This window comes from Carassius carassius, chromosome 31 (assembly GCF_963082965.1).
Source record: "Carassius carassius chromosome 31, fCarCar2.1, whole genome shotgun sequence".
NCBI lineage: Eukaryota > Metazoa > Chordata > Actinopteri > Cypriniformes > Cyprinidae > Carassius > Carassius carassius.
Window position 1 is genome coordinate 6,135,998 of NC_081785.1, and position 26,984 is coordinate 6,162,981.

A 26,984-nucleotide genomic window follows, 5' to 3' on the forward strand; every position below is an offset into this window, starting at 1 on the left:
CATTGGTGGCACGCTGGGAAACTGCAGTACTGCCTCCAGCACTGCAGACATCACAGTAGGCCTGTATTGAGGTAAATGTGTGCAATTATTGCAGTTTTTTTAGTTAATTGTGCTGCCATAATTTGGGTTATGTCAACTGAGTAAGTGTATCATAAACTTGTGTAATCTCACTCTCTCTCTCTCTACGTTCACCTTTTATGCTTTTTTTAAACGGTTCTTTTCAGAAGAATATCTGGAATATCATCTAACCCATGTCTCAGTTTTTTTTTTGCAGAATGCAATGTTCAGTCTGAATAGATATATGCTAAAATGCACAGATTAGATTATTTTTCATGAGAACCTACAAATGAAGGACTTTAGTTGAGCACTGAATTATCAGTATCATAGATTGTCTGTTAATGACATAGCAGCTGTTTTCTATAATTCCTGCCTTCATGAACAGCCTGTGTTTTGCAAATGACAGCTGGGTTCATTTGTATTTTCACCTGGGTCGAATTTCAGTTTCCGCCATGGGCACAATTTCCATTTAATAATGCCACAATGTAAAAAAAAAAAAAACGGGGGAAAACTGTTGACACACGTATTTACAATTTAATGGTGTTCACCTTTGCTCAGGTTCTGTTTAATTGAGGAATAAATAATTTGCAACCATTTAACCTTAATGGTAAATCAAATGCAATGAATAATATTTTAATTATGCTGCGCCAGCACTGCCGGCGTGTGAGTATTTGTGTGTGCATGTTTATGCATGTGTGATTTTGACTGCCTAAATTTAGTGCTGCAGAGAGCAGCTGTTTTACTCACCTCATTAAGGGCTGTATCCTTTACAGATGAACCGTGCAGCTCAAGCTAAGATCCGCCGTCAGTGCACACGCTGCACTGCTTTTACACACACAAAAATATATATGCTTATACTCGAGGTGACCTCACATTGACTGTATCTTCGTCAACTCCAAAATTGACTCTCTTTCTCTATATATAAGGGTTTGCGATCATTGAGATATTTTTATTTTTTATAAATTCTTTTATTCCAAGTATGCCTGTTTGAAGCATAAATACAGTTTTTAAAAAACTTTTTTTACGTCAGCCGTGTTGCTGTTGCCAGTAATGACTCTTCCTCGTAGCCTTATGGGATAGTAGAGTGGATACTAGGGCTGAAACGATTCCTCGAGTAACTCGATTACAAAAAATTATCGAGGCAAATTCCTCTGCCTCGAAGCCTCTTTTAATTTATTTTAAATCTCACGTCAGGTTCTTGCGCAGTGATTTTTTTTATGTGACACAATGTGTCACCCACAAAGCGGAAGGAGACACAAGGATTCAGCAGTGTTTTGATTTGAGGGCGCGGGCAAACGTAAAGAGAACGTCGTGGCTTGTGTCCATTGCAAGATAGAGCTGGCCTACTACAACTAGGGCCCTATGGTTTCTGTGATGCAGAAAACGCGGAGGGAATCTCGAAATCCAGTCATAAAAACGGAATTTACAGTTTGGCACGGAATTTGCCAAATTTTGAATGAATTAATCAAAAATAGGTCATTGCACTTACATCAAATCACGATATGGACTAATATCTGTAAATATTAAGCCGGAACAGTCTATTTAAATATGAATCCTGCATGTTCTGTGTGTCTGTGTTAATGAATGGAGCAGAATCGCGTCTTCATTCATTAAACACACGGATGCGCTCCGTTGATTTCAGCGTCTGCTGTCTCACTAAATAAGGACGTGAACACACATGAACAACATCTCCATAACTGCTCTGAAAGTCACTTCATGAGCATTTGACCGTTTGATTTGAGTAAAACTAGCATCACATCACATACACAGAACTGTACGTCAACCCGTCAAAATAAAAGTTCGGTTTAGTTTAGTTATTGCGGGTTAGTACCAAAAAGTTAAGTTTGCTTAATTTTCAATAATTAAAAGATACATTAAATAAATGTTTTATGTGTTTAATGTTTAATGTGCATCTCAGAAAATGCTTTATTTAAAACCCCAACTGAATGGCACTTAAATGTACTTAATTCACCTGTCAACTTTATTGTCATTGTTCACAGTACAAGTACAGACAGAGAAACAATGGGTACTAATTAAATGTTTATTTTTGATGTATGCATTGCATTCTATGCATTTAAAAAAGAAAAAAAAAATTTTTTTTTTCTAAAACAGGAAACTTAGTTGTTCATTTTAAGAGACCCAGGAGTCTTATTTTCTCTTGCATAATTAATGTTGCACTTAAAGCAAAAACACATTTTATCCGATTACTCGATTAATCGATGGAATTTTTGGTAGAATACTCGATTACTAAAATATTCGATAGCTACTCTCTGTTTTTTTGCATACTGTAAAAAAGGAGGCATATTCAAATACAAAGATACCTTTTGGCAATATTAGCTTTAAAAATGACATTATTTCCCTCTTTCATTAGCCCTTTTAAAGTGTTTTCACATACAGTATATTTTTAAGGACTTTTCATAAATTTGTGCTTTACAAGCATTGTGAAAGGCAAGCACATAAACAACAAAATAGATCTTGGTTTATATGAAAAGTGAATGAATGTGGAGCTGAGAGCAGGTCAAATGAGCAGGACAGCTTGAGAATCTCGCTCACATGCTCCCACTGACCACGCTATCACTGAGACGGCTTTGTTTAGCGCTGATGTGGAACCTCTTTCTGTGGTACCATGAGCTTAATTCAGGAGTGCCGCCTGCCACATTGATGAATGATAGCTTACCTCCGTGACCACAGTTGACCTCTGGGACATATTCAGCTGGAGTGTGAGGGTCAGGATTTGTCAACATTGTAGGGGCCGGTAAATGACCCAATAAAGAAAATGGCTAAATAAATATACTTAATGTCTTAAAGTAAAAGCAAAGAGGTTTTTGCAATACCTTGGTTTAGGTGTACAGAATAGAAAATCCAATTAGCTCAGTAGGAAAGTTCTCAGCATGATTGGAAGGTGTAGGTATGTCTATTTATCATACCTTTAATGTGGTTAATTTACATGAACGTTTATGTCCCTGTTTGTTTGTAGAGGAGGATGCTGGGTGATTAGAGGTGGATCCAGGAGATGGTATTATCATCGAACGTTTCTGATCTTGGTGATTAAAGATTAAGATGAATCATCTAGTAGGATTTCTGCGGAAAGTCGTGGTGTGCCCGTGTGCGAGGGATAGAGACTTGTGTCTGACACTGAACTGTGATTTACTGACTTGATGGTCTCTCTCTCCCTCGAAGGACTTCAATGTCACCTTGGTCCTTCTCTCAGTCCAGTGCTCGCTCTTCTCTCAGTCCATCAGTCTCCACTAAGAGAGGCTTATCACTGAGCCAGGCCTGCCATTGTGTTTATGGCAGTGCTTTGAATCAGTGAGACCCCTCTAATATATATCTGGAGGGCTCGTAAAGGAGCTGCTGTATAGCTTTTATTGACTCCTCTGGAAGACATTGGAGACGTAGATCAAAAGGAACGTGCTCTGAAAATGCTTGCGGTCGGGGACGTATATACTTTTATTTAAGAATGCGCGGTTTGCATGCTGCCTTCTATGAGTAGTAAATGTAGAAAAAGGATGCTGTGCCTGGGCAGTTGCTGTTTGTTTTAGAGTCAGTTGCTTTGCTCTGAAACCTAGTGAGGCAGCATATTAAGGCCAGGTTTGTTACAAAAACGTAGTGCTTGTTAAATTAACCTGTTTTAGCCAAGGCTGCAGTGCATGTACTGTTCACAGAGGACGCAATCCCAGAATGCACTGCAACAAGATCAGTGGAGAAAATAATAATGAACTTACATTTTATTCAGTACTGAAAAGTATCTGTATAAATATTTCTGTGTAACTAATTGAAAAGAAAAATTGTACACTATCTTTATGTACTCTTATGCTTATGAGGCCATGTTTCAAATGGCATATTTGATCTGTACTTGCAGTCTTTTTTCTATTTACATTTACAATCATAATTGACATTTTTTGCTACTTGTTTCTTTTTATTTATAAAACTGTTGAGTGTAGACTGAAAAGTAGGGAAGCAAGAAGAGGAGTGAGTTCGGAACCATTTTGAAATATAGTTTTACATAATTTCAGTTTATTTACATTTTAGTTCATTATTTAGTCACTTTATTGTGTACGTGTTTTTTCACTTTTTTTATCTTTTAATTTTAATCTATGTATTTGTTTTTCAGATATTAAGTTTAGTAGTTCAGCCTAGAAGTATTTATTTCAAATTTTCATCTAGTGTATGTTTTCTTTTTTTTTTTAATCTAATATATATATAATTTTTTTGTTAATTAAAATAAAGCTTATATTAATAGTTTTAGTTAATGCTAACTAAATCCGGACATGACCCACGCCATTAGCATTAGTTTACCAAACCCTATTAAAACTGAAACCTTACTGAGTCTTCCATGAGTGTTTAAATAAGTTCAAATAAGGCACAAGTTTTTAGGATGCTGGCTTAAAAGCCAGTATGCATTGAGGCAGCTCACTAGGGTTTGGAAGAGTACGTATGTCTGCTCTTACTCTCTCTCTCTCTCTCTCTCTCTCTCTCTCTCTCTCTCTCTCTCTCTCTCTCTCTCTCTCTCTCTCTCTCTCTCTCTATCTCGTCGGTAATAAATGCTCCCGCTGCAGGCTCCCAGAGGTAGTCAGACTGGAACAATTATAATCTTCCCAGTGCTCCCGAGACCGCAGCCCCGCCTGCATGTAACACCATTAATTGCATTGTTACGTGTTATTGTACCGAATAACACTGCCGTCTTGAGTGCTGTTTACTAATGAAACACACTGCGCAGCGAGACAGTTTGTGCCCGTTTATTGTGGCTATTAAACCTAAAGCAGCCACACTCTGATCCCTTCCTCCTTTTGGGATTGAAGAAGAAGAAGAAAGAAAGAAAAACTACAACTGAGAAGTTCTCATGAGGCGCACCTTCATTAGGAGACTGTTAGAGCGGCCTGAGTGAACAGGGAGAAGCTTTCTTTCCCCTGCCTGCACATACCCTCAGAAAATGAAGTTCTTCAGTGGTTCATTGCAGCACCTTATCTTCAGCAAATAACCCTTTTCTTGTTAGGAACCAGATTTTGCTGTATACAGTCGTGGCCAAAAGTTTTGAGAATTACATAAATATTGGAAATTCGAAAAGTTGCTGCTTAAGTTTTTATAATAGCAATTTGCATATACTCCAGAATGTTATGAAGAGTGATTAGATGAATTGCATAGTCCTTCTTTGCCATGAAAATTAACTTAATCCCAAAAAAACCTTTCCACTGCATTTCATTGCTGTCATTAAAGGACCTGCTGAGATCATTTCAGTAATCGTCTTGTTAACTCAGGTGAGAATGTTGACGAGCACAAGGCTGGAGATCATTATGTCAGGCTGATTGGGTTAGAATGGCAGACTTGACATGTTAAAAGGCGGGTGATGCTTGAAATCATTGTTCTTCCATTGTTAACCATGGTGACCTGCAAAGAAACGCGTGCAGCCATCATTGCATTGCATAAAAGTGGCTTCACAGGCAAGGATATTGTGGCTACTAAGATTGCACCTAAATCAACAATTTATAGGATCATCAAGAACTTCAAAGAAAGAGGTTCAATTCTTGTAAAGAAGGCTTCAGGGTGTCCAAGAAAGTCCAGCAAGTGCCAGGATCGTCTCCTAAAGAGGATTCAGCTGCGGGATCGGAGTGCCACCAGTGCAGAGCTTGCTCAGGAATGGCAGCAGGCAGGTGTGAGCGCATCTGCATGCACAGTGAGGTGAAGACTTTTGGAAGATGGCCTGGTGTCAAGAAGGGCAGCAAAGAAGCCACTTCTCTCCAAAAAAAACATCAGGGACAGATTGATCTTCTGCAGAAAGTATAGTGAATGGACTGCTGAGGACTGGGGCAAAGTCATATTCTCCGATGAAGCCCCTTTCTGATTGTTTGGGGCATCTGGAAAAAGGCTTGTCCAGAGAAGAAAAGGTGAGTGCTACCATCAGTCCTGTGTCATGCCAACAGTAAAGCATCCTGACACCATTCATGTGTGGGGTTGCTTCTCATCCAAGGGAGTGGGCTCACTCACAATTCTGCCCAAAAACACAGCCATGAACAAAGAATGGTACCAAAACACCCTCCAACAGCAACTTCTTCCAACAATCCAACAACAGTTTGGTGAAGAACAATGCATTTTCCAGCACGAAGGAGCACCGTGCCATAAGGCAAAAGTGATAACTAAGTGGCTCGGGGACCAGAATGTTGAAATTTTGGGTCCATGGCCTGGAAACTCCCCAGATCTTAATCCCATTGAGAACTTGTGGTCAATCCTCAAGAGGCGGGTGGACAAACAAAAACCCACTAATTCTGACAAACTCCAAGAAGTGATTATGAAAGAATGGGTTGCTATCAGTCAGGATTTGGCCCAGAAGTTGATTGAGAGCATGCCCAGTCGAATTGCAGAGGTCCTGAAAAAGAAGGGCCAACACTGCAAATACTGACTCTTTGCATAAATGTCATGTAATAGTCGATAAAAGCCTTTGAAACATACGGAGTGCTTGTAATTATATTTCAGTACATCACAGAAACAACTGAAACAAAGATCTAAAAGCAGTTTAGCAGAAAACTTTTTGCAAACTAATATTTATGTAATTCTCAAAACTTTTGGCCACAACTGTAGTAAGGTTGTCATGGTACTACAGTTTCAGTAGTCAATACTGGTGAAATTGTGCTATTCTTAATACCACAGTCAAAAAAATGTTCAGTTCAATTTAATTCACATTATATCTGTAGCTATTTTCACAATACGAAGCATTTCAAAGCAACTTTAAAGATTGTTTTATTGTTTCTAATTGTTTCTGAAATTAAGAGTAATCTGTTATTGAAGGTGATTGGGTGACAAAAGTAATATCCATATGACTGAAATTAAAAAAGCAATGAGCACATGAGAATATGCTATTGAGCAAACCTTTTTATTTAAAATTTTTATATTAACTTAAATATTAACATTAAATTTCAAATATTAAGCAAATTTATGTAACTATTTAAAAGTAAATATTTATTTTATTATTATTATTCATTTGTATTTAATTACTTTATTCTTATGCATAGTCTGCACTGCATGATTGCTTGATATATTACAATAATGATTTGATTTGACCGATAAGCAAGCTGTAAATTTAACTTAATTTTTCTTCAGGCCATACTTTGAATTAATGTGATTTATTGATTGATTGATTGATTTATTTTTTCAGCCCAAGATGTCATTATTTTTTATTTAATTGCATCTTAATCAGGTAACTGACTGTATGTACGTGGATATTCTGACAAGACTTTTTGATCAAATAATGCATTTTAATGTCACTTGATACCAGAACTTTTGATATCCTTGTAAAAGGTGCTTGAGTTAGCTGTTTGGGGATATAAGTTATTGATGCTATATTTAACTTTTGTTTCTTTTTCTTATAAGTATCTTGGTTTCTGTAGTCTATATAGCACCAGTACATAGATAGTAAGTTCTTTTAGGAGCTTAAAACGTTCTTCAGTGGCATCAGGCTAGTGAAACCCTTTTTGTTTCTAAACTTTTTCTAATTTTTGTAGGTCTGTTTAAACTTTTTATCTGCTGAATTGAGAGGTTTGGGTGAGCAGCATCTTGATTTTCATTAAGTGTCCTCTCCCCTTGAGGCCCTGCATCCTTGGACTCAGCTTCTAACTGGGTTTCCCTTGTCACCGATACACAGGCAAATTCAATTTCCTGTCTCCATGGTGTTCTCCACAAGTCCTGAGTCGACGCTCGCAGCAACAGGGACTTACTCCATCATACTGCAGCCCCAGGTTGAGCGTGGTGACTAGGATACAGTTACCCATCATCCCATGTTTCCTGTTGAGATATGCTTGTACATGTGTTTGAGGGTTGTGTGGACGTTTTCCTCTGCTCGCGCCTCTGTCATTGGGATTAGATAAGCCTGTACTCTCATGCCTGGATGCTTTGCTGCATTAGGTGAGCCCCAGCAGGGCAGTGGCATTCATGGGGAGATGGCCAGTTTCTACAATAGAGATAAAGCTGCTGAATTTCAAATCACACTATGCTCACTGACCTTCTGTGAAATGTTAAACCTGAACCCAGCTCGACCGCTGCGCAATCTCACCGTCTGGGAAGCATCATCATGGCGAAGATATAAACCTATGGGAGGAGAATTCTGAGGGAATTTGAATGTCAAGGTGTGTGTCTATGGTTTAAAAGCTCTATGGTAGCCAGGTCCATTTGATTTGCTATGTGATAAAACCGGGCTCTGCGGTGTAGCGGGACATATGCATCAACGCAGCAGCTCTGTCAGATTCACTATCGTCGAATGCGGTTCCTGTCTGCTGGGTTGGGAGCGGCAGCCATTCTGATTTTATCACCATGTCGCCTCAGGCCCTCACGCAGGCCTGTCCTGGGTGGTGCTTGCTTAATGGTTGAAGATCGTAACTGCTGTCAGAAAGGTCCCTGGTTTAATTCAAAGTAGAAGCTGAAATTAGGGCTGTGAGGGTTGCCACCGCGGATGTCAACTGCCACTGGCGGTAGTGCATATGACGTCACACATTCTATAGCAAGCATAATACAAAGTTTTGTACTGTATTAGTGTAATAACAGTAATAGTTGCAAATTGTTTTATTTAGACTATAAGTCTATGGTAATTCACAAATTTCCTCAAACACCATACACAGCGTTTCCTTTAGATTAGCAGGTTTGAGTGCAGGAAATTACAGTTTATGCATTCAGCAAATTAATTTTGTGTTGGGCGATGGACCTTGTTGGGACACTTGCTTGGCGATGGATCAGTGAACCGTGTCTACATAGGACACCACCGCGTCGCAACAGGTTTTGTCTGTCTAGTGTAAACACAGGACATTTGAACTCTGTGTCAGAACCTTAGAAATAGGATGAGGTAGTTTACTGTTGGGGATTTGTCATGTGTCCTGCCGCAACCAGTTTAACATCACAGATTATAAAAATCTCTCTCTCTCTCTCTCTCTCTCTCTCTCTCTCTTTCTCTCTCTCTCTCTCTATATGTATATATATATATATATATATATATATATATATATATATATATATATATATATATATATATATATATATATATATATATACAGTACAGAATGAAAATTGTAGATTCACACTGAAGGCATCAAAACTATGAATTAACTCATGTGGAAATAAATATGGAATTATATGCATAACAAAAAAGTGTGAAACAACTGAAAATATGTCATATTCTAGGTTCTTCAAAGTAGCCACCTTTTGCTTTGATTACTGCTTTGCACACTCTTGGCATTCTCTTGATGAGCTTCAAGAGGTAGTCACCTGAAATGGTCTTCCAACAGTCTTGAAGGAGTTCCCCGAGAGATGCTTAGCACTTGTTGGCCCTTTTGCCTTCTGTCTGCGGTCCAGCTCACCCCTAAACCATCTCGATTGGGTTCAGGTCCGGTGACTGTGGAGGCCAGGTCATCTGGCGCAGCACCCCATCACTCTCCTTCTTGGTCAAATAGCCCTTGATGCCTTCAGTGTGACTCTACAATTTTCATAGTCATGAAAATAAAGAAAACTCTTTGAATGAGAAGGTGTGTCCAAAATTTTTTGTCTGTACTAATATATATATATATATATATATATATATATTTGTTGACTGTATATATATATATACATACATTTTTTAATAATTTATTAAAACATCAGTTTAATAATGTTTTTTTTTTTTTTTTTATATTGAAAATTTGAAAAAAAAAGTAGATTTACATTATAAATATTCATTACCATATGTATTTTTGTCTCATTTGTTGTAAATATAAATACACACATAATTTATTGTTATACTATTATATATTATACAGTATTAATATCAGATTATGTATTTTCTTGTAATTTTTCTCGTGTGTATTTTTAATATATATTTTATATATTTTTATCAATATGTATAATTGTATTAAGTTAATGTGTAACATAAAACATCTTTTCTAAAATACATTATGAAAAATTCTGTTCATACACATTCTATCTGTCTGTCTGTTTGTCTGTCTGTCTGTCTAAATAATACTTTTTTTATATATTCTTTAAAATGTTTTAGAAATGTTTGATTGTTACTAATTACTAGCTAGCTGTCTCATAGCCTGGGTATCCAGTATACCACAAGATTGTGACCCAAGCACAAAGAAAAAGTCCAGTGCTGTTTATAAGCCAGGCTGACTGGAGTTCTTAACCCTGCTGTCAGAACGGTAGTGGTGGAGGCTGCATGAGGGGGTTGGTAGATGTGATTGAGATCCATTAAGCATGATTACATTATGGATATAAATCCACAGCTGAACACAGCTTTGTACTTGTATGGAGATCCATTACAGCATTTATTCAAAGCTCTTTTTCAATTTGTACCTCTCTTTGCCTCTGATGTATCTGTAAGGAAAAAGAATGAAGCCGTGGCGGTAATAAGCTGAGATGTGGTGGAAATTGGACCGTTTTAATGAGGTCTCAGATTCTGATGGAAACGAAGAGAAATGGTGGTGATCCCCTGGGGTTCATGGATGAAAGAATTAACACCGCTTGTCGCTCTGTCCCAGCCATCCTCTTGTTACCAGGGTAAGGGACGCCCCTGTGCCTGCGAGTAACAGTGGGGACACAGTTGCTGCTGCAGCCTGACTGAATCTCGTGGGCAGCAGCCCAGCCACAGCTGAAACGAACAGGAATTGGGAGTTTCTGTCTCCACAGAACAGTGATAATCTACCCTAATGACCTCTGCGGGGAAAATATACAGTCGTGGCCAAAAGTTTTGAGAATTACATAAATATTGGAAATTGGAAAAGTTGCTGCTTAAGTTTTTATAATAGCTATTTGTATATTCCAGAATGTTATGAAGAGTGATCAGATGAATTGCATAGTCCTTCTTTGCCATGAAAATTAACTTGATCCCAAAAAAACCTTTCCACTGCATTTCATTGCTGTCATTAAAGGACCTGCTGAGATCATTTCAGTAATCGTCTTGTTAACTCAGGTGAGAATGTTGACGAGCACAAGGCTGGAGATCATTATGTCAGGCTGATTGGGTTAGAATGGCAGACTTGACATGTTAAAAGGCGGGTGATGCTTGAAATCATTGTTCTTCCATTGTTAACCATGGTGACCTGCAAAGAAACGTGTGCAGCCATCATTGCGTTGCATAAAAATGGCTTCACAGGCAAGGATATTGTGGCTACTAAGATTGCACCTAAATCAACAATTTATAGGATCATCAAGAACTTCAAAGAAAGAGGTTCAATTCTTGTAAAGAAGGCTTCAGGGCGTCCAAGAAAGTCCAGCAAGCGCCAGGATCGTCTCCTAAAGAGGATTCAGCTGCGGGATCGGAGTGCCACCAGTGCAGAGCTTGCTCAGGAATGGCAACAGGCAGGTGTGAGCGCATCTGCACGCACAGTGAGGCGAAGACTTTTGGAAGATGGCCTGGTGTCAAGAAGGGCAGCAAAGAAGCCACTTCTCTCCAAAAAAAACATCAGGGACAGATTGATCTTCTGCAGAAAGTATAGTGAATGGACTGCTGAGGACTGGGGCAAAGTCATATTCTCTGATGAAGCCCCTTTCTGATTGTTTGGGGCATCTGGAAAAAGGCTTGTCCAGAGAAGAAAAGGTGAGTGCTACCATCAGTCCTGTGTCATGCCAACAGTAAAGCATCCTGACACCATTCATGTGTGGGGTTGCTTCTCATCCAAGGGAGTGGGCTCACTCACAATTCTGCCCAAAAACACAGCCATGAATAAAGAATGGTACCAAAACACCCTCCAACAGCAACTTCTTCCAACAATCCAACAACAGTTTGGTGAAGAACAATGCATTTTCCAGCACGATGGAGCACCGTGCCATAAGGCAAAAGTGATAACTAAGTGGCTCGGGGACCAGAATGTTGAAATTTTGGGTCCATGGCCTGGAAACTCCCCAGATCTTAATCCCATTGAGAACTTGTGGTCAATCTTTAAGAGGCAGGTGGACAAACAAAAACCCATTAATTCTGACAAACTCCAAGAAGTGATTATGAAAGAATGGGTTGCTATCAGTCAGGATTTGGCCCAGAAGTTGATTGAGAGCATGCCCAGTCGAATTGCAGAGGTCCTGAAAAAGAAGGGCCAACACTGCAAATACTGACTCTTTGCATAAATGTCATGTAATTGTCTATAAAAGCCTTTGAAATGTATGAAGTGCTTGTAATTATATTTCAGTACATCACAGAAACAACTGAAACAAAGATCTAAAAGCAGTTTAGCAGCAAACTTTTTGAAAACTAATATTTATGTAATTCTCAAAACCTTTGGCCACGACTGTATGCAGCCTCTGACACTATCGAGTTTCTGTTTTTGCTTTAATGAGCTCTCAGCTACTAGGTAGAACATTCATGGTAATCTGCTTTTTGGGCACCGTTTAGGGCTGCAACTAACGATTATTTTGATAATCGATTAATCTGTCGTTTATTTTTACGATTAATCGATTAATCTTTATGTACTTCTATTTTAGTTTTACCCATTTTTTCCAATTAAATTATTAACAAAGGGTCTTTATCATTCAACATAGACTTCTTAGAGATTTTAACCATTTTGCATTGTCATATCCTCATCAAAAATATACCTGGAGTTTTGTTTTATTATTATTTGTGTTAGTAATCCTTTGTCAAACTCTTCTGCAATCAAAACACTGACCCATACTCTAGCAAATTTCACAATGAGATTTCAAATAATGTTTTCACCATGGCAGTCCTTAGGCCTCCTAAAGTAGTTTAACATCCCGAACAAAGCTTAAGGAATCTTTCAGAAAATATTTTCACGAAGAATACGAATAAAACAGAATAAATTTGCAGTACATTGCATTTTATTATTTTTTTCCTGTAAACACACAACTGGGAAACAGCTTCATAGCTTATGCTGTGAAATTGTAAACAATCCTTTGAATAAAGTGCCAGTGGCATAAAACCTGAATAGAACTCACAATTTTAAGTAAAATCCATCAGAAGGTTGTCCAGATAAAAAAAATTGACACACACAAAAAACCTGTTGTGTGAAAAAGAGCAGTGAATACTTAGAAAAAAAGGGCATTTCAAATACATTTAAACATTTACCTCTCTCACTTCAGTCATAATTAGGCTGCAAGACTGAATTATGAACTGGTAAACGACAAACTGATCACAGAACATGTTCGTAAATCTTTAAATGTTACCTGTTAAAAAGCAATGTTATTAGCTTTCACGACTAAACATTTGCAAACAACATTGTACTGGAGAATCTGCACAAATAAAAGTCTTAAACAGTTAAACAGTTCAGTAGTGCAGAGTTTACAGGTTACTCTTCTTTTTTGAAGGCTAAAATAAACTACTCCCAAACTTTGGATGACTCCGTTCGATTAGTTTTATCTTCCGCTTTTTTCTTTTTCTTTCTCAAGCTTACTCCACTGCCGTTTGTCTCCATCATCTCGCTGAATGCTGCAGATGCAGTTCTGGAAGCATGTGACAAAAAACGAGGCCAGCTATTGGCTATTCGCTACTTCTCCTGCTGTACTGGCTGAATAAAACCTGCGGTGGCTAATTACTGCCACACTTTGGTCATCGCAGATTTAAAATATGCACAAAATGAGCCGCTTATCGCAAATAAAAGTCGTTTAGCAACTAATAGATGACTACATTAGTTGACAAAAAAATTTAATAATCGATTTTAATCGATTAAATCGATTAGTTGTTTCAGCTCTAGCACCGTCAGATAAAACCGTTTTAGAATATCATATCTAAAATCCAGCTTTATGTGCTTAACTTAAAACAGGACAGTTTAGATACTACTGAAATGGCAGAATTAACTATTAGGGTACTTCTTTGTTGACTGTATTTTTGTTCTAGTGAATAAACTTGTTAGGTTTCAAATAGGATGGCTTAGGAGGGGGGAAAAGGAGCATTCAAGACTAAATGTAGCAATTCTACCGACTTTTCAGGAGCATGTTATTAGATCAGTTGTTTTCAAAATACTAGCTTTTCCAAGAGTCTTTTTCTTTACAAGTTGTAGCAGTGTAGCGCAACCACAAAGCTACATTGCTGTTTTCAGTCTCGCATTGTAATTTGCATGTGGTTTTACTGCCAAACGAGTTAAGTCAGCAATCATATGTGGCACTGGAAAATCTGATTCATCCTAATGAATCGGTTCATTTAGTAAATGTACTGATGGAAAAAAAAAATTCACAGATTTAAAATCTGCATAGTATTTTAGGTCTTCTATTTATATATGAATAATAATATTTAGTTAAATGTTGCCTTACATGGCTGTGTTTTCAACTGTTTAGTTAAATTTTATATTTCATTTATATTTAGTCTGAATTAGGGCTGCACAATTAATCAAATTTCTAATCGCGATTACAATTATGGATTGGCACAATTACGTAATCGCTCAAAGCTGAAATAGATCGTATAAAGTCGACTTATGTTATTCTGCGTGCTTAAGATGCGTTTTCTAAATTAAAAAAAAAAATGTTAGTTTTAGTATAACATTATAATACCATTAATATTTTCACTTTTTTATAGGCTTAATTTAAAGAAGAAACCAATCCGATGTAAAGTTGACATTTGTAGCTTAATACTATAGAAAATTTTTATATAGAAAAGTTTTTCAGTTAGTGTTTACAGCTTTTTTATTTTCATATAAAAATACGGCATGCAGTTGCATCAAACAATGGTATAAACATCATTCAATGCAATCAATTGAGTGATCATCAATGTGATCATCGTAATTAATATTCGTAATTACAATTTCAAGGAAATAATCGACAATTATGATTTTTGTTATAATCGTGCAGCTCTAGTCTGAATTTAAGTTTGATGCGTTTTTTTTTTTTATTCATTAAAGGAAGTTTTGTTTACCTGCCAATAATTATAATCTAATTAAATTACATCTTTTAATAATATTTTTATATTTTAAATAAGTATTCATGTATAATGTTTATATTAAAAGATATTCAATATTTATACAGAATAAATATAGAATTTATTTTTCAGTCAGTCAAAATTTTTATTTTATTTTTGAGTCAGGTTAGTATCTTGACTGTACTGTGACTACATTAAATTGTAAGTTGACAAGCTATAGTTTCAAAGTAGCTTCCACAGCACTAGAAAGTGGATTCTACTCAGCCAGAACTTCATTAATACACCAGATGTGATATTGTCTGCTCTCACCTCTTTCACAAAAGGTATAATGAAGCCTTGCTCTGGGACGGATAAGAGAGACCGTGATGAGATAAGACAGGTATCTCGAGCTACATATTTTGTCTAGTCTGGGTCTCAAGATATGTTTTTAAAAGTTGAAATATTTGTCAAACATTTATCCGAATATTGTTAAACAAACCTGAACTTGTATTAAACCTGAAACATTCCTGGTCAAGAATGAAAGGAAAGTTATGCTCCGACAAATCTGAAACTCTGAGTCACTTGTGTGAACCAGCATTTCAGTGAAATTGTTCACAGACTGTCTGTGCACAAGGTTTTTTGGCTTTGAATAAGTACACTTGGGTAGATTAATCAGAAGAGTGGCTATAAATCATTACTGCAAGTACTTACCCACGATAACCGCGTTAAGCTGTGGAAACTCTTGCTCAATACTTTGCTTTGGGCATAACAATACTGTGAGAAGAGAGCTGCGCAGACCAGCTGTAATTAAAAGCTGTAGTTTCAGATGGGATAAAAAGACTCGCTGCAACTTTTGTAATGTTTTTTTCATGCCAAGATTAAAGCCCTTTGATTATTTCTTGTGTAATTGGGGCCATTTGAATGCTGAGTGGTTGTTTTGTGTCTGCTTAGTCAAGGCTTTGAGCTGGACGTGGTTTTTGCTTTGAGCTGTATGAAATCCCTACCTGCCACTTCTCTGTTGTGGAGTGATAAGAGAACAGCTCTAAAATCATGTTGAGTGCAGCTATTTACTGCCACTGCAGTTGAGAGAATGTGACCTTTCACCTCTCCTTCGTTCCTTGAGTATTGACAGCACATTACTTTTTTTTCTTGTTCGAGCCGAGAGCGAAAGTCTGGATTTGTTTTCATGGCGTCAAACATGTGGATTACCTGCTTCAAGAAAATGCCAGGAGTCCTCCAGCTAAGTCGTCTTCTGTTTGTTTTCCTCATGTAAATGACATTTTTTGTCTCTGTTTTCATTGAAACATGTCTCTGCAGCTCATATGAGCTCGCAGACCTGCGTCCATTCAGATGTGACGGGGGCGGGGCTTCTCCAGTCAGGTTACAAGGCCTGTGATTCCACAGGAGGAGGAGTTTCCACAGGTCACACCGTTTGAGATAAATCTTACAGGTAAACAATCCAGGCAGATGAGTCGAGGCTTGCCTGCACTTCGACGTAGACTGTGAAGTGTTTATGCCGTCAAAAGAGATCTATTACGTACTTCGGAGTACCTCGGAAATATGTGTACCGTGGTGTGAGATTACATATAAATGTGTTTCTGTCTAGAGGGAAGGAAAATGTTTGTCACAAGAGCTGAGAGAAGCCTCCGCCAAGCTTATGAATGAAATCTCAGAGCAGGTACAGAGTTTTTTACTTTTTCTCAAAGGCCCGTTTATGTGTCAGGTTGATATTAATTGTGATGTGAGTAAGGAAATGGGAGTCTTGTGGGATGGATGGCAATTGTTTTGATGTAAAGCTGAAGTTCTTGTCAAAGTATCCTTAAATCGGATTATTTATTGCAGTGTAGTCCTTTAAAAAAAAAAAAAAACACTTCTATCCTCAAGCAGCAAAACAAATTTTTCTAGGAAACTGCAATTGTTTAAACCACATTGACATCTAGTTCATCACCTGGTTTGCCTGAAAACAGAAGAAGACTGGGGAGGTTTTGAGTTAATCCAGTATGCTGGCACTTCACAACACCATAACAACGGGCTAAAACACATTTAGAACACCTTAGCAACATCCTGGCAACCACCCAAGAATTCTGAATGTGTTGCATTTTCTTCTGACCTTGTAAAAATCTAGTTTAGTCTAATTTGAATCATTTGTTGAGAGTGTGGCATATTAGAAGTCGAGTTGCACATAAAGTTTACTTTTTCTTGTTTTTGTGGCTGAGCGACTCAGTGAGCGATTTATTACCAGCATGAATAGACTCATTACTTGTTCTTCACCCACTTTAAATGAGTTTTGTGCTTGTTTTAACGCAGCTCTCCCGATCAAGTGGGCCAAACAATGACAGTTCGACAGTCGCCCTGCTTGTAATATCAGGACGTTAGATCTCTCTTGGCACTCGTGTATGTGGTTAATAGTCAGGTTGTGTAGATGGGTGATGAGGGAGCAAAGTGCTTTTCTTTGTCGTTGTGCTGTCTTTATGTCACTCATACTGGGATGTTAATGAACATAGCTGAATGTAGAATATCGTTATGCATTTTAACACATGGAGGACATGGGCAGATGTTAATTTATTCAAGCCCCAACGGCCGGTCGTTTGCAATGCATATGCAGATGTACTGTATATGACTGTATGCATGCATGCATTTAATCACTGATTTGTGATGAGGCTGCCAAACAAATGTTGATTTAGACAGGCAGATGGTATTTGGGCTCTGATCAGAGCTTCATGCATGATTATCTGTAGCTTTAACCCACCCTCTGTGATCTGGCTTTCTGCTGTCTTCTGGGCGCACGACTGGAGCACATTTACAGCTATTTGCCAGTGAAACACGATCCTGCAGAAAGAATCCAGAACCTGGACATCGAGCTTAATGCGTCATTCACAACAATAACTTATGTATGCATGCTTTTCTTTTATTTTGGTTCCAGTCATCGCTCAATTTAGTGCAGATGGCCTTAAGAGCCAGTGTTAAAGTTTTCATTTTTGAGGCTATTTTAAGAGCAGAGTGTTATAAACTTGCTTCCCATGTTTCAGTTCATGTTCAGATATTACGTAGTGCAAGAGTTCCAAAAGTCACCCTCAAAGAAAACCTGTCACATTTTGAGCTAAATGAATTCGCAAAATACTGTATGAAAACGTGTCCTAAAATAAGCCAGGATGGAAGCTGAAAAGGAAATTCACATCATCACACTTCCTTGTCATGTGATACTCAGAAGAATTTAGCAAAAACTTTCTTTGAAGTCAAAAATAATGGTCAAGAATGATGTTTCGAGTCTCTTGGGAGTCGGGACACAATTGGCAGTTGCCAGCAAATTAGGCCTAAACAGAGCCCTGTGTTGTCATGGCAACAGTGCAATTAAATTACTTTACTGTCAGCTGTAATATAATTTTCCTGTGCAGCGGCTCACGGGACCGGAGCGCCTCCTCATTGGAAAGATGCAGTACATTGATTTTTCATGAATGATTTTAGTGTCCGTGTTGCATTTCAATGTGTGGATGGCTGGTTTGAACAAGAGGACTTCAAAATCCTGCTCTCTCCACAGCGCTCAAGTATAATCTCTAAGCATTTCTCTTTTTCTGAATGACAAGCAGTGTAAAGTAGAGGTCTTGTTTAAAAAAAAAAATAATCTGCCTTTTGAAGAGGGGTAGCAGAGTTAGATTTTTTATAGAATTATTTTTGCCAGTATCATGTTTAAATGTTTGATGGTGACTTTCTAGTCATTGCTTTTGCAGATGGACTGGGTGTGTAGAGCGAGAGAGCGAGACAGCAGAGACAGTGCCACACAAATTGATCTTTGTCACAGTCTGTTTTTCTGGTGTCATGTTCAGAGTATTTGATTCAGTGATTGACATGCCCCTATAGTGTCTTTTTCCCTCTGTCACACCCACTTCTTTATGGGTTGTTGTATTGAAATAGATAGTCAGCAATTTTTAGATTAGTAATACCACAGCTGTCATTTTATTTTTAAACAATGTCAAAAATTAGCTGGTTGTGGTGACATCTTAAAATAGCGACGATTTAGCTCATGAATATGTGTGCCCATTCAATATGCTCATGAATCATTCTAATATGCTGATTTGCTGTTTAAGAAATATTTTTTTATTATCATCACTTTTGATAATGATTGTGCTCAATTCAGGATTGTTTGAATTGAAAGTTCAAAAGAACAGAAATTGAAATCTTTTGTAACATTATACGTCTTTACAGTCTTATTTGATCATTATATCACATTTGTGACTTTATATGTATATTGATGTCTGTGTTTTTATCTGTTTATGGCAACTATAAAAAGAGCAGTTGAGAGCACATAAAACAGACAGAGCAGATCATTTGTAGATGACCTTGAGTGTTATATTCCATTTACTAGAAATATTTCACACTATAGCAAGGCATCTTCAGTTGCTCAATAGCTGTTCCATCATCTCCGAGAGCAGACTTGTGTCCCGTGCATTCTTGCTGTTGACAGAATAGGATGGTACTCATAGTCTCGTTCTTTTGTGCTCTCTGAGAATGTTTTGTCTCTTGGATGGAAACAAGGGCTTCCTGCAGTGATCTGAACATCAAGTGATCTTAGTCATCCTTCAAGACTTGTAAACTTCTACAATAGTGGATTCGGATTGAGAAATATTTCAAAATATATGTGAAGTAGTCACTTCATAGTCACTGGCACTATCCCAAATGGTGCTCTTAATGTGTTTTATTTTCACCTTTGGCCTTCTGTGATTGTGATCATGTTCTCTTGGTGTTTTCCATAGGAGCCTTGGTCTAAATGGGTCCAGTTATGCCTCCCAGTAAAAAGCCGGAAAGTTCCGGGGTCAGCTTCACGAGCGGCCTGAGCCAGTTCTATCAGGCGAGCTCCATCACGCGTGCCCTGCAGGAGGCCGAGGAGATGGACCTGGCTCTTCCCACCATCAAATTGGAGAAGGGCAGCATGGAGGACGAGGAACTCACCAACCTCAACTGGCTCCACGAGAGCAAGAACCTGCTCAACAGCTTCGGTGACCCCGTGCTGAGGAGTGTCAGCCCCGTCCAGGACTTGGACGATGACACCCCGCCCTCTCCGGCCCATTCGGACCTCCCTTTTGACGCCAAGCAGAACCCGAACTGCAAACCCCCTTATTCGTTCAGTTGCCTCATCTTCATGGCTATAGAAGATGCCCCCTCCAAGAGACTGCCAGTTAAAGACATATACAACTGGATCCTGGAACACTTCCCTTATTTTGCTAGCGCCCCCACGGGGTGGAAGAACTCAGTCAGGCACAATCTGTCCCTCAATAAGTGTTTTAAGAAAGTGGACAAGGACAGGAGTCAGGTAAGGATGCCAAAACCGCTGTTTTTTGTACATAGCATTAAAAGCCTTATAGCTATGCAAGACAAGGCAAAATAAATGCACTTACCTGAAGTCCTTTGTTGGCTGCTGTTTTGAATTCCAATTAATTTTTGCAGTGAATCAGTTTGTTGGGATCATCATTGAACCGATTCATTAAATAATTTGTGAATCAATTTGAGACATTTTCCATGTTTTTTTTGTAAGAAATAAATAATAAAAGTAAACTTAAACTTTTATTTTATTAAAAAAAAAATATATATATATATATATATATATATATATGTGTGTGTGTGTGTGTGTGTGTGTGTGTGTATACAGGTTTTTCTACACTGGTGGGGACTTAAACCTAACTACACACCAACTCATGGGGATTCAGTTTAGGTCCCCATGGGTACAAAAGCTTATAAATCATACAGAATGAGTTTTTTTGTAAATTGCTAAAAAAGATTGTAAAAATGCAGAAAGTTTTCTGTGAGGGAAAGGTTTTGGTGTAGGATTGGTATATGGCGATAGATACAGTTTGTACAGTATTAAAAACCATTATGCCTTTGAAGAGTCCCTACAAGGATAGTCAACCAGACTATGTGTGTGTGTGTTTATGGTGTGCGTGTGTTTGCAAGTTAGTCAGAACAGTAAAGCCATTCCATGTGACTCTTACAGTTCACTGCCATCTGGTCCCTGGCTATGGAGCGAAGAGTTTTTTCTGTATACGTATCTCCATAGAAACAGCTTTGTAGTTGACATGGAAAGTAAGCTGTTGCTGCAGCAACAGAGAAACTGATGTGTTTGTGTGTGTGTGTGTGTGTGTGTGTGTTTGTGTGTGTGTGAGAGTTCTTGCTGGGAATGACTAATCCACTGATGATAGACTAGTGTCCGATCAACCCCTTCACTCCTGCCCCTAAAGAACATTACAGTCTCTTTTGCTGCAGGGAGTCCATAAAGAATGAGTGTTTTTTGTCTCATGTTCCAGTGTCATCTTTGGTTGACCTGGTCAAAATATTTAACTTTTGGGGCACACATTTTTATTTATTTATTTATTTATTTAATGTAGGATCGCAGTGACTTAATATTGAGTTAAGTTTCAATTGAAAATCTTCCCTCAAAGCACTGGGGCTGTTTTTTAATAAACCGTGATGCTCGACTCGACCAGATATCATTTAAGTTCTTGTCTTTCATGCACTAATCTAACTTTATTTAACAGCATTGCCATCCAAAATGTATTTGTGCCTTGTTGAGATTCACAGTGTCGAGCTGATTTTCCTTTATTCAAATTAATTGTGCAAGTTAGAGCTCTAGGCTTTTTGGAATTAAAGGTTGCTAGGGCATTGGTGGTTGCATAATTGTTTTTTGCTTTTTCCAAAATGTGTTACTATGATGCTAGCATATTGTGCATATGAGTGGGTTTTGGATGGTGTTGCTTGTGCATAACTTGCAAAACTGAAGTTAGGGTGGTTGCCAGGGTGTTGCTAGGCGATTGCTGGTTTGTTGTGCAAAACTTGCAACCATGATACTAGGGTACTAGGTTACTAGTGCATGGTTACTAGGTTGTTACTTGGTGGTTTATAGGGAGATCTAGGAGGTTGCTGGATGGTTCTTGTATGTGCAAAACTTGCTGAGTGTTGTGCATTGTTACTAGGGAGTTGCTAGGTGGTTGCAACAGTGATCTAAGTAGTTGCCAGATTGTGATGCATGCACAAAATTCACAACAGTGATGCTAGGGTGTTTTCATTGTTACTAGGGCATTGCTAGGTGGTTTCTGGATAGTGCTGCATGTGCAAAATTTGCCATCATGATGCTAGGGGGTTACGAGGTGGTTGCTGGATGGTGTTTCATGTGCAGAAGTTGTTGCTGTGCTATGTTGTTGTGTGTGGTTGCTAGGGTGAGAGGTGAGTCCATAAAATGTTTTTAAAATTTTTTTATTGTCTGACAGATCTTTACTCAAATCACTCGGAAAATGTCAAAATTTAATACTTAAGCTTTAGGGGTTATTTCAAATTCTCAGGTCTTAGTATGATAAATAGTAACAGTGATGACAACCTTAGCAAACAACACTAATATTACATGACAACGGTAAATGTTGGCAAAGCTTCTACCACTTATTGTTGTATCTTCAGTTTTCAGAGTTGTTTATTTAACTTTTTAGAAAAAAAATGTTTCTGTTAGGTCACAAAGTCATGATTAGCCGTATGCCTGTTCATTTGGTATTTGATTTAATTTTTCTAGCCTCATTGGCCTACTTAATGAATGAGACGACTATTTTAGGTCTGTTTTAATTTCAGATTCATTGTGGATTTGCTATGCAATCATGCATGACTCTACATAATGAGACAGTAAGGGGCAAATTAAACCAGCAAAATAAGAGTCTGAATAAACAAACATCTGATAGATGTGCAATCCCCAGGGGTTTACAGAGGAATAATTAATTTCGGCCAAGAGGAGAACCAAATTAAGAGATCCAGACCTCAAGAAAATGTTGTTTTGGTTTTTAAAGACTGAGAATGAGTTGCACCCGCTGCTAGCATCATTTGCACATGCTGTCTGCACTGTTTTAGCACCAGATTCGCAAAGGAATTATGCAAATCAAGTATGTGCAAAAACGGCAACAAAATTAGTGTTGCATGGGGCAGTTGCACACTGTTCACATGAATGTGCCTAAACAATAGCTTTAAGAAAGCAAAAGCTACAATTTTCACACAAGGATCTTAGAATTACTGCTTATTAATTCTACTGCTTATTATTTGTAATAGAAAGGCAAACATTATAATACTTTCTCGTTTGACGTCAGCATTAAGCAAATATGCGTTTATATAATTAAAACAAATCTTTGAATGAGTAATGAACAATTAATTTCACAAACCTTGCAAACGTAGTTGAATCCCGCTGTGAGATCATGTGAAGTGTGCAATCTGCATGATCGCGTGTTCTCTGTGTGACTGGTCAGTCCGTGTTAATTGCTTTAAACTTTAAACTTATGATTTCAAATTATGCTGTGCTTTATGCATTTGACCACTGCCATATTCATGTCATTTTCTCTGTGTGCTTTATGTAAAATAAGTGCTACCCTTGCTTTATTTGAAAAACATGATTCCCAATGCACACAAACTTCCCAGAATGCTGAGTGCCCAGTTGGTTACAGTGTTTACTTCCTTTTTAATTATATTTTTATTAAATATTTATTTACTTGTGAAAAAATACTTTGTCATTTAAAGTATGCTGTAAGTATGTTTATTTTACACATTTATTTTTTAATCCATTGTCAAATGATTTCAAATTTCTTATTAATATTAATAACAAAAATTATATTTATATCAGCTTAATATCGGCTATTGGCCCCCTGTTTTCCAAGATTTCGGTATCGGCTGTCAGTTTAGTGGTTTTGTGCATGCATGTTTCTCTAATACACAGTGACTTCGCAGTGACTGGTGAAGAGTGAGTGCTCTAGAAATGACACCCTGTCATTTGTTTCCATGACACTGTTATGAACACAGGATCTGAACTTGGCACCTGATAGGTGGTAATATGGGTGGATCCCCAAAGCTCTTGTGTCACTTACATCGTCTGGTTCACATACAGGCACCTGTATTGGTGTTTATACATTGAGGGAGCTTTGATGTTTAACGTGTCTGTTCCATTGTTGATGACATCTCCATAGTAACAGGACGAAGTTACACAAGAGTTGCAATTGAACAAGTAGCAGTGGAGTGGTTTATGAAGAAATGCAGGATGGAAGAGCACACATTGGCATTTCCAGCGCGTAGCATTTTCTGTACTGTCAGCACTATAATGGTGATGTTCTGGGTGTTTGCCTGGACATTTGATTGAGTTGACAAGTTTAATTATTTAAAGAGCAATGTGTCAGATCTATATATCACTCTCTGTTTGTTTTTCTCTGATCTCCGCTCTTCAATCCCTGTGAGGGATTACTGCGATAATGCTGATCCGTGTGACACGATTTATCCATTGCTCTGAAAGCCAGGTTGATGTAAGATAAAGCCGGCCTGCTCGCTGACATGTACCCTGGCCAGCTGTTCTGTTCCCTGTGGGCAGATGTTGGTTGCGAGGGAAGCCACGAGAGATTTGCAGGCAAACCTACTATTGACGTCACCAGCCCACCCAACTTTCGGAGACTGCAGTGCATAGTGTTATCAAGGGTTATGCGACCATCCCCCAGGGATCCTGATGCTGAGACCACAGTACCTGCCGATCAATAGCGGATATGGAGCTGAGCTCTGATTTTTAGGATGTCAGCACCTTCTGGAATCTGAATCTTGCAATTAATGAGAGCGGGATGGAGATTTAACTGTAAAACTTAATGTCTTCTCCTTATTGACATCTAAGTATATGTTTAGGTGGCAAAGATAAGGCTGGCCCGAAGATAAGACCATTTCATAAAACTTTGGGGAACGCTATGAATCTTTCAACCCACTTTAATTTATGGTTATTGTAGGTTTTGATGATAGAGAAAATGAAAGAGCATTCTGTGTTCTGTCATTACTTGATTCATGACTCACTGACCAGTCATTGAAAACGTTCACTGGGTGCTTTTTATGCTGTTTAATCTTTGCTCTAATGGTTGTAAGAAACCATTATTAGCACCTTACATGCTGCAAAAAGAATGCATGTTTAAAGGATTAGTTCACCCAAAACATGAAACATTCCTCATCTTTACTCACCCTTATCTTTCTTTCTTCTGTGGAAAACAAAAAGGAGACGTTTTTAAGAGTTGTACAGATTGCTATGGAGCTTTTAATTTCAGAAGTCCTCTGAGGTGATATTATAACTGTGTGTAAACCAGACCAGTCAGATTCATGAACTTATAATTAAGACTGATTTTATGTGCTGAATAAAACAAAATTAATTGAAAAGGTTTTACTCAAAGGAATGATTAATGATGAACGGACATTGTGAATGAGCTAAGATCTATGGCATGACACTTTTATTGAATTGGCCTTTATCACACTTCCAGGAGTCTGATGACCTTATTTTAGTACAGAACTGCAGGAAAATTAGCCAAAGCCTGAAATATTAATTATGACTAAAAACTGCATGATTAAATTAAAATGTTGGGGGAAACTTATTTTATTAAATAATAATGCTCTCATTTTTCATGCACGCACTTTACGATGCAATCCTCAATAATTACATTAAATTATAGTTGTTCAAATAAAATCTTTCCAGCCCATCAATGATTATTCAAAAATAACTAGATTGCTCATCTTAAATGATTCATATCCTACATGATTGTGTATAAACAGGAGATTAATTATACTAAATATAATGCTAGAGTAAACAAAATAATATTAAAAATGCATTTAAATCAGTATGATTATTTCTCTGGGAGTAACTTGAGCAGTGTGATGCTATTTATTGATCTCATGAATGGTAGCAGCGGCAGCAGTGACAATCATGTCGACCAGATAATGTTACACATTAAAATGCAGGATGACATACATGGTAGGCCATCACTATAAATCAACAAATGACATTTATTGAAAAAGTCCAACTAAATTAGTTGAATTTTCTTCACAAAACTGCCATCTGTCCATTGACAATAATGCGGGCAGGAATTCCTTTACGCTACTAATCGTAACCGGATGTGATGGGACGTGGACTGTGATAAAGGCCCATACTGACGAGTAAAGTCATTTAAAATGTTACAAAAGATTTGTGTTTTAAATAAATGCTGTTGTTTTGGACTTTCTTTTCAGAATCCAGAAAAAAATGTATGACAGTTATAAATATTATTAAATATTAAGCATCACAACTGTTTTCAACATTGCTATTAATAATAAATGACTACTGAAAATTCCGTTTGACTTCATATAAATAAATGACATTTTTAAATATAAGAAAATCATAATTGTTAAATTGTAAAAAACTCAAGTGTGAGTAAACTGACAGAAAATGTTATTTTGTGATCAAAAACGCATCCTAGCAGAATTCACTTTTAACAAGACTAACGCTGAACAGATGAAAGGATAATTGCAGCTAATTCTGTCGTTTGAGCTGTACAATTGAGCAATTTTAGAGATTGCTTGACTTGTCTGTTTCTGATATAACCCCGTTAGTGCTTCATCGTTAGGGCTTTTCACCAATCTGTGTTGAATACAAGTCTGTCAGGGTGAGAAGTGTTGTTAAGTTTGATAATCTCTGTGTTCAAAATCTTTACCATCTGATTATGGAAATCAGCATCTTTTGTCAATTGTCTGTGCTTAAAGAGCCTCTTGGCAGAGCTTCAGGTGCCTGAAACGGAAGGGAACCTCAGCAGTTCAGTCCTCAGGATGTCTGGCTGTCTGTTTGTCTCCCTCCACAATTAATAACAGCTTTTAGGGGTGCACTGCCTTATTTTCCAGATGTCTGTTGCTCATACATAAGGTTTTGGGTAATTGGGGTATATTTGTAGCAATAGCCTAAAAAATATTGTATGAGTAAAAAAAAAAATAAATTTTTCTTTTATGCCAAAAATCATTAGGATATTAAGTAAAGAACATGTCCCATGAAGATATTTTGTAAATGTCCTACTGTAAATATATTAAAACTTAATTTTTGAATAGTAATATGCATTGCTAAGAACTTAATTTGGACAACTGTAAAAGTGATTTTTCTCAGTATTTCGTTTTTTTGCACCCTTAGATTCCAGATTTTCAAATAGTTGTATCTCGGCTAAATATTTTCCCATCCTAACAAACCATACATCAATGGAAAGCTTTTTTATTCAGTTTATATATTCACTGAATTTAAAATATGATGGCATGTGTGAGTCTGTTAACTTCCTGCACAAGTTTTTTTTAAAGATTTATTTATGGGCTTTTT

At 37.6% G+C, this 26,984-nt stretch overlaps 1 protein-coding gene across 4 annotated transcripts in view; it reads left to right on the forward strand.

Moving 5' to 3' along the window:
* LOC132111424 (forkhead box protein N3-like) overlaps positions 1-26,984 on the forward strand; it is an 83,645-nt gene that overhangs the window by 11,688 nt on the left and 44,973 nt on the right. For 3 of the 4 annotated variants that reach the window (XM_059518698.1, XM_059518701.1, XM_059518700.1), the window contains exon 2: positions 19,597-20,153. In XM_059518698.1, the coding sequence (XP_059374681.1) occupies positions 19,611-20,153 (543 nt within the window). In that variant the 5' untranslated portion in view covers positions 19,597-19,610. Of the gene's footprint in view, positions 1-16,302; positions 16,524-19,596; positions 20,154-26,984 lie in introns of those variants that run through there. The other variant, XM_059518699.1, reaches the window with a different exon arrangement.